The sequence below is a fragment of the Ipomoea nil genome, unplaced genomic scaffold, assembly GCF_001879475.1.
Source record: "Ipomoea nil cultivar Tokyo-kokei standard unplaced genomic scaffold, Asagao_1.1 scaffold2036, whole genome shotgun sequence".
Classification (NCBI taxonomy): Eukaryota; Viridiplantae; Streptophyta; class Magnoliopsida; order Solanales; family Convolvulaceae; genus Ipomoea; species Ipomoea nil.
The window spans coordinates 2,578,386-2,587,088 of NW_017618464.1; the positions used below are offsets into that span (position 1 = coordinate 2,578,386).

Below are 8,703 nucleotides of genomic sequence, written 5' to 3' on the forward strand. Positions count from 1 at the left end.
GTATCTGCAGCCTTCTAGGACTTTTACCTTGACCGGTCCTGATTGTTTCGAGTCAAAATTAATAAAAATAATAAAGATAGATACTAAAATTGTGCACCAAAAGTGACAAAATATCAAAAGTGAAATTAATTCTATTTACAATAAATAACACAATTATTATATGTATATGTATATGTATATATAAAATTACCAAGCCGGCAAGCCCTAACCCCAAAATTCCCAATTTTAACTTGAAAAAAAAAAAACTAAATCCGGCTGCGACTTTGCCCCAGAGGACCGAGAGGCAGGTGGCGACGGCCGGCAAGCGGCAGGCGGCGACCGGCAGTGAGTCAAGGTATGTCTTCCCAGTTCCCATGGTAGTTCGATAGACATTCAGACAGGGTCCGCAGTAGGCAGTAGGCAGTAGGCAGTGCCCATGTATCAGTTTCAGTTTCCATTATAAACTCAAATTATGTCCACTTAAAAAGGCCCACTTCTGGCCCAAAACTTTCCCGCGAAAATGCAACGACGATAAAATCGCCGCCCAGTTGCATTTCCCGCCATTTCCAATTAACGCCCAGTCACACATCTCCTTCGCCGTCCGCCGTCCGCCGTCGAGAAGCCTTTCCCTCGCAGAGTAAGTTTGTTTCCATACTTGTGCAAAGATATACGACCTTTAACAATTCTGCCATTAACTCTGTTTTGATTTTCCTACCTTTTCATGTAGCTAGGGTTTGCCGATCTGATAATATAATTATCCATTTTTCACTACATTTCCCTAACAGAATAGGATACTTGTTGATTTGTGAAGTTCTTTAAGATGACAACTGAAGAAGTTGGGTGTGAGCAAGATAATTCGTTCCCTGATCGCTTCAACGCCAATTATCTCAAAGTTTATTACGGTAATTTACATCATATTGTTTAGTTAGCTATGAATTACTTGAAATTATGATATGTGTATATTTTAAGAAAAATTATGAACTTTGTGGTGTGTGTTTCTGATGAAACAGAGTAATTTTTTTTTACACCAATAGTCCTATAAAAGTTCAAAGGAAAAAGTCTACTGATTTGTTAAAATTTCGAGAAATGGAGAATGTCTGAGTAAAATATTGTTGTGACCTTGATCACCTTACCACCCCCCCCCCCCCCCCCCCCCCCGGTTTTGGTATTACTTCATTTTTATTTTTAAACCTTAATTCATCACTATTTAAACATCTAGACTTCCTACATTTTTTTTCTGCAATTTCTTTTCTATTTATCTTATATTACCCTCACTGTAGTAAAACATCTAGACTTCCTACATTTTTTTATATTACTTCATTTGTATGGCAGGAAGGCTTTTTCCATATGTTGATATGTTTAAATGGCTGTCATATGGAAATGGTAAATTCTAATTTGCTTGAGCAACATATACTACTCATACTCTATTATTCTTTCTTTTTTTGTTTAATATATCTGACTGTTTGTCTTGAATGGAATTTTCTAGATGGAAAGCATCCTGGTTGTGACCAGTCCTATTTTGGACGTAGGGAATTTTCATTCACTTTAGATAATAACATATATCTGCGGTTTCAATCGTTCAACACTGCTTCTGACTTGGAAAATGCCATCAAGGAGAAGTGTCCATTCAAAATTGATATCGGAGCTGTTTATAATGTTGATGTATTATTTCTATGCTTATTTCTCCCTGTAATAGGGTTTTTCTTCTATTCTTTTCTCTTTGTTACAAGAAAGGGCAATTCTTTTTAGTTATAACCTCTGTGCATGTAAAAATATAGGCCTCTTTAACATATCTTCTTTTACACCTGTATTGCAGCCTGCAAAAAGGCATGCCTATGCACAAGGTGATAACAATTTCACACCATTGGAGAGAGAGCTAGTGTTTGATATAGTAAGCTTTACCAATGTGAATTGACAACTTCCTTATCACTATGTCAAGCCAATGGCTTTATCTTGATTTCACATCCATCTTTTTACTGCAGGATATATCAGACTATGATGATGTTAGGTATTGTTGCTCAGGAGCTGATGTTTGCTCAAACTGCTGGCCACTTATGACGGTTGCTATTAAAGTCATTGATACTTCCCTGAGAGGTATGCATATATTTTATAAACTGAACACACTATATCTTACTGTAATTTGTTTCATTGAACCAAATGCTAAAATGAGAGAAAACCAGTAGACTATTATGCAAAATCATGATTATAGACCTATATAAGTTGCAACATCTCATTCCTTGTAGTTCTCTTACATGCTCTTTTCTATAGCAATTGTTAAAATATACACTTTACCTGACATGTTCACGATAATTACGAAGTACAAACCATCTCTGCTCGTTGTTGAGGACTTGAAGCTTTGTGCTTCTAATTGGATGTGGTTTTCAATCAGATAAGAGTTAATTCTGTTTTAGTCTATATTGACACCAGTCATCTAACAGTGTAAAAGCCTTGCTGTTATTTTCAATGTCTTCAATTCATTTCATTTTCATTCTTGTAGATTAGTTGTGAACAATAACTGAACTGTGTTTAATTTACTTGATAATATGGTCCAACACTATTTTGGCACATGTTTTATATGCAAACACAATGATGTGCAGAAATACAAATCTAGATTCATATGTTTTTTCTACAGAGGACTTTGGATTCAATCACATTCTCTGGGTGTACAGCGGCCGGCGTGGTGTCCATTGTTGGGTTTGTGATCTAAAAGCTAGAAGGTGATGCTGCAACATGGGGAACTGTAAATTTAATCATTATGTCGCAATTTTCTGCAAATTTGAATGTAATCTTAACTGCTATATTATGACCAGGTTGAATAATGAACAAAGGGCTGCTGTTGCTGATTACTTTCGTGTCTACAAGGTTCTTTAAATCTGTTTTTGATGGCAGTGGTAAAATTAATGATACCATATGGAATTACAGAAAATTTTCTTGAAATTTCAGGGCAATGAGAATAGCAATCGAAAAGTTTCTCTCATGGGTCCTGCACTTCACCCTTTCCTAGTGTAAGAGTGATTATCTCTGTTTTATGTTATATGTTTCTTCCTGATTTTAGGTTTAGCTCCATTCTCTTTTAAGTCTCATTAAACCTCTGTAGGAGATCATACACAGAAGTCTTAAGGGATTCTTTTGAGAACAAATTGCTTTCGAGTCAAAATTTGTTCTCGAGCCAGGAAAGATGTGAGAAGATACTGGAAATGATTCCTGATGAGCGTATGGATGTTTACCTTTTTCACGAATCAATCTCCAGTTACAAAGAACCTTATAGCTACTTTTCATTTATTTTTGAATAAACTGAAGGTGATTTTTGCAGATATTGTATCTGAGCTCCGGGCAAAGTGGCAGGAAAACAAACGTGTGAAAGATGATATTAATGTTTTCAGATGGGAACAACTAAAACATCTCCTGCAATCTGGTAAACACAAGGTATATACTTCAGGTCAACATTCTCTTTAAAACCACTTGAACATATATCTTGTATTTCTGACCTATTGTCAACTTTTTTATTTTATTTCCCCACTCTTTAGTGTGACAATGTTACTGCTGCAATCTGCATAACTGTTGTTGAAAACACTTATTCTCTTTTAGAAAAGCTCATCAAATTCAAGCTGTCACATTTTCTTTCGAGTTTCTATTATGCTCAGGTTGATTGCTGTTTTTCTGAATCCACTGTAATTTAAAATTTCAGGCCCAGGGGATTCGTAGATGTGTTGAAGAGATTGTGTTTTCTTTTACCTACCCCAGGCTTGATATGGAGGTTATTTTCTCATCATTCAACCTTTTGATCTCTTTTTTTCTACATGCAATTGCAGGATATTAAGATATGATACTTTCTCCAAGCAATAAAATAGGATTGACTTATATTTTGTATCCTTTTGATATATTGGTCCATAACCCTAATGTGCAAGCAACATCCAGGTTTCAAGACACTTGAATCATCTACTGAAAGCACCATTCTGTGTGCATCCCCAAACAGGTTCTATTTTTAATTTTTTAATTTCCTTGTGTTGATTTTCTTTTGCCACGAGCATTATAGCATCATGATGGATTTTCCTGGTTGAACATACAACATTTGAATCCTTGGATCTTCCCTCATTTTCAGATATGTTTTCTGGTCTGTATAATCTTTTAGGATGCATGTTGATCCTTTGCTTTTTCTCTAGGCCGTGTCTGCATTCCCATTGACCCTAAGGAATGTGAGGAATTTGATCCTGCTGATGCACCAACTCTTTCCCGGGTATGTTTTATTATTTTGATAGTATCTATTGCTACTTAGTATTGTAGATACAATCCTCACTGGATTCAATAAAAAATTGGTTGCCCATTAGGGTGAGAAAGTTAATCTGACTATTCAAAAAACACATAAAATGATGTCTTTTAACCTTCTCCTCCATTGGGAGTAAGCTTATTTATCTATCATTTGGGGTGTTTTATATTCTTCAATGTTCCATTGTTGTATATGCAGCTTCTTGGAGAACTTAACATGGGAGGCTTTAGAGCTGATATGGATAGCGGTATACCCCTTTATCTAGATTATCAATTCAGTGCTCTATTCTAACCACTGAAATTTTAAACAGTTCTCAACTTTTATAGTAGTTGAAGATTGAATTTTTTTTCTTTCCTGCTTTTTAAGTTACTGCATTTCTTACATTTTGCCTTTATGTTGTTTGTTTCTGATTCCAGAATGGGATGGAACCTCTCTTGGGAAATCTGTGAGATATTTCAGACAATCGTTCTTGCAACCACTGCTAAAATCCTGCAAGGTATATTCAATTCCTCTCTTCCTTACTAGTGGATCTAGAGATGTGTTTTGATGATTGATGTAGTTTCTTAAGCTGTGTAATCATCAAGCAAAAAACAAATAGGTCTTGTAGAAACTAAACCGGGGGGCTTTAACTCTGCAGGGCGATATAGAAAGTTGTTATAGCGCCAAAGTTGAGCAGGGAAAGAACTCGCTAAGTTGGTAGTGATTCCTATTTCCTATCCTCCATTTTCCGTTTTAGTTTAGGAATTTGGTGTAATGTTATAACAGCTGTCAGGCATCCATGTGGTCTAATATGTAATGTCAAGTAATCTAGAACTCTGTAATATGCCTGCCCTCAAATCATTTGATCAAAAACACATGAGTTGTCACTCTACCTGTTTAACTGTGAGCTTGCTTGCTGCATTAATGAACAGGCCAGGTCAACATCTTAGAGAAATAGCTGGTATGGTATCATCCTGCTCTGCTGCATCAGAGTTGTTATTTTTTTTATTTATTTCTAAAGTTACACAGTAAATAAATTCTGAGGAGGACTGAGTCTGAATGGCCATTTCTGCGTTGTCAATCGCGTATAGGCCAACACCAGCGCCGACTTTCACCTACTAGATAACTGTGGGTTCCACAACAAATTGGTTGCGGGAATACCTTGGTTTTTTTCTTCACAGGTGTCAAATCTTTAGGTCCATGTTATTGAGTGTGTTAGTGGTAATCAAAGAGATTAATTAATTATTAAATCACATTTGTTCCCCGGAATTTGACAATAAAGGTGGGTATACTTGTCCCATAATAGTAAGTATTCAGTTATATCAAATTTTGGGCAACCTCTAAACAAATTAGTTAGGTAAGGCTTAGCTTATTGGTTAGTATTTAGGAGAAGATGAAGGTTTGAACATTGGTAGCGGCAATGTGGGGATTATACTCAAAGTGGGTAGATTCTTTGTGCGCACCGACATCTGGCCATGTCTGTTGAGTCATTGAATCAATGTGATTTACATTCTTCCAAATGCTTTGTCGGGCCGGAATTGGGGGTGTGGGGGGGGGGGGGTGGAGGTCCTTAGGGTTGAGGATTCAACCTTTTGGGAGAAGAAGGTAATCGACTTAGTAATTACAATGTTGTAATCTAGATTGATACCTATTTGTAGTCCTTTGATGGTTAGAATCACACCTTGAACGTATATTCAGATAGCGAGTGTGAATTTTCTTGAAATATAGAGTTGAAATGTAATTTTAAATTAGTTTGTATGTATCATCATGATGTGAGCATTGACATAATAAGTATACAACACTACTCAACTGTAAAAGTCATTGATTTAGAGTTGAGTGTAATGTTGCAATTGATTAAACATGAACGTGTAAGATGTAGAGGTGTAACACATAAGTGGGAAGAAGTATGGGAAAAAAAGAAAGTAGGTAAAACATAAAGCCAGAGAAAGGACCACAATCCATAATCAATCTCTCTGCAAATCGAATCCAAAACAAGAAGCAGCTAGCTTTCTCTGCATCACATGTGGCTTCTTAAATAGTGTGTACATCACATGTTGGAGGCAAATATAATAATCTGGGAATTGTGGCTCTCTTCCTTTTCGCAATCTTCTTTACTGCTCTAAATCTTTATGTTCTCTCCTGTTCTGTGCCCAGATCACATCATATTTCTCTCATCTCAATCTTTAATAAGATTTAAAAAAAAAAAAAAAAAAAAAAAACAAGTCCTACAATTATTGTTGTTGTTGTTGTTTTGTTTTTGAAGACATTCATGTACTATATCTTAATAGACACCAAAATAAATTCTTAAATGACATGATGGCCATTGTCCCCAATAATAGAACAACATTGACGAAATTATATGAATTGATTACATATACCGATATACGATTTTTTTAAAAAAATGATATTGGCATTTTTTTCTTAAATAAATAAATAAAAAGGAGTGAATAGTTTTCTTTCTAAAACTTTCTCAATGAATTTCAGATTAAAATCTTGATGAAGGGAAGGACCAATTATGTCTGATGAATTTAATTAATTCGGGTGATCCGAATTAACAAACTTGATAATTAAATGATAGAATAAGTGGATTAAAGACAAGAATGATATTGTAAAGTACAAGAAAATTGCTTTAATAATTGTGTAATTGCTATTACAAGAGAATAAGTGATGTCTTAACAAGACAATTACATGAGCATTTATACTAATTGCTATTTAACTGTTCCCCAAAAAGGGAGAGTTGTAACATCTTGGACTACACCTAGCTTCTTGGCTGGCCCTCGCCTGGTACCGGCGGCCGAGGCCTAGATTGAACACGGGGCTCGACCTAGGCAATCAGGGGTCAAGCGCGACCCCCATCCCGAAGATTCGGGTCTAACCGAATCTGTCTTGCTACGTTTCATCAAGTCGGCTTGCTTCAGGTCCATCTCTAATATGTCCATCCGTGCCTATGAACTCTCTTTAGTTTTAAATTCGAGCAAACAAAATAGAAAAAAAAAAGAAAAGAAAAGAAAAGTGGTATTATAATTAAAGTAGAAAATGAGATTAGTCCTAAGCTAATTATAAAGGACATGACAAGTTGAGAAGTATATGGTGAATTTTCAAAAACTTAGCCATTTACGGTTGCCACTTGCCACAACAGCTTCTTTAATTTAATTTGCTAAAAACTAAACACACCAACTGCTAATTAATTGGCCAGAACTTCCCATATCAACTCTGGATCAAACGAAGGCATCCTTGCCAGGAAGCAGTCCTCCATCTCCGACGTCTGCTCCGCCACCGCCGCCGCCAACTCGCCGGAGACCGAGCTCGGCGAAGTATCGCTCATCCAAAACCCATCTTCAGAAACACTCGGAGAAATCAGTTCAGCAGTACTCCAGCTCTCATTCCCGGCAAACGAACAAGAAGACGACTCAACCGCCATCACACTCTCGTTGCCGCTTTTCTTGGCCTCCTTCTTCTTCGCCTTCTCCCTTCTCACCTTCTGGCGAATCGCTTGGATCTTCGCGTCCACGGCGGTCTTGACGGCGTTAAGCTTCGCATTATCTCCGAACCCCAAGCTGGTGGGATCGGGGAAATTCAACCGCGCATACTCGCCGCGAAGCTTATACGCCGCCGTGTCGTAGGCATAAGCCGCCGCCTCGGCGCTGTCGTAAGTCCCCAGCCACACTCTCATTCTGTTCTGGGGAAGTCTTATCTCCGCAACCCATTTCCCCCAGTGCCTCTGCCTCACCCCTCTGTACAGCTTCTTCTTCCCCCCCGCCGCCGGATTCTCGTACAGGAAATTCTTGAACGGGAGACTACTGCAGGTTTGAGGGTTTGTTCTGTTTTCTTCGCAGAACTTTTGGAGCAAATCTCTCTGCCGCAGATATACTGAGGATCCCAGAGGTTGAGAAACAGGGTAAGGGTTTGGGTTTGGTTCCTGGTGGCAATGGGAGAAAATGGAGTCGAGAGTATTATTGGAACCGCTCTTCAGAATGAGCTGCGACAGAGATGATCGGATTTGGGCATTATTGTCTTCGTGTATCTCCGGCATGTTGCTGTAACTACTGGGTATCAACAAAGAAAAGCTGAAAATCTTTGAGTAAAACACAAGAAGATCAGAGAAACATCCTTAAAAGCCAACAGAGTTGATGATGATGATGATGATGATATATAGTTCATGCAGATTTGAAAAGTGGATTGTGAGAATGGGAAGTGATGGGAAGAGAAGCAACAGAAAGTAATTATTATTGTTGTTGCAGTGTGTATGTAGGGTATAAAGACTGACTTTTTTGAGTTTGCATTTCGCATCCACTTGCTGTATTTATAGACGCAGAGAAAAAGGGAATTCTCTAATTTTTACCCTATATAAATATATATTTCCGGAATTCACTTTGTGATGTTGATGACATTGTCAAACCTCTGAGGTGAATTATTGGGAAACCAATGATTGAAATTGCCAAATAATTGTCTGTACAAGCTAAATTCACCCCCACAAA

At 37.4% G+C, this 8,703-nt stretch overlaps 2 protein-coding genes across 4 annotated transcripts; one reads left to right on the plus strand and one right to left on the minus strand.

The window, feature by feature from the left end:
* Window positions 1-264: 264 nt before the first annotated feature.
* Window positions 265-5,180, plus strand: LOC109147694 (DNA primase small subunit-like). 3 transcript variants are annotated; one of them, XM_019295327.1, is made up of 17 exons: window positions 265-616; window positions 765-881; window positions 1,312-1,362; window positions 1,466-1,641; window positions 1,796-1,870; window positions 1,962-2,073; window positions 2,612-2,696; window positions 2,790-2,841; window positions 2,923-2,984; window positions 3,077-3,192; window positions 3,293-3,405; window positions 3,668-3,736; window positions 3,898-3,955; window positions 4,143-4,216; window positions 4,445-4,493; window positions 4,663-4,742; window positions 4,884-5,180. In XM_019295327.1, exons 2-17 carry the CDS (start codon window positions 800-802, stop codon window positions 4,944-4,946), a joined length of 1,317 nt encoding a protein of 438 aa, XP_019150872.1. In that variant the 5' UTR covers window positions 265-616; window positions 765-799; the 3' UTR covers window positions 4,947-5,180. The 3 variants fall into 3 exon arrangements, with proteins under 3 accessions (XP_019150872.1, XP_019150874.1, XP_019150873.1); XM_019295329.1 differs by having other exon boundaries at window positions 770-881; XM_019295328.1 differs by having other exon boundaries at window positions 791-881.
* Window positions 5,181-7,223: 2,043 nt separating this feature from the next.
* Window positions 7,224-8,304, minus strand: LOC109147719 (ethylene-responsive transcription factor ERF061-like). The gene is made up of 2 exons (XM_019295364.1): window positions 8,293-8,304; window positions 7,224-8,259 (listed from the first exon to the last, which is right to left on the minus strand). The coding sequence occupies exon 2, from the start codon at window positions 8,256-8,258 to the stop codon at window positions 7,410-7,412; it is 849 nt and encodes a 282-aa protein (XP_019150909.1). The 5' UTR covers window position 8,259; window positions 8,293-8,304; the 3' UTR covers window positions 7,224-7,409.
* Between the last annotated feature and the right edge of the window lie 399 nt (window positions 8,305-8,703).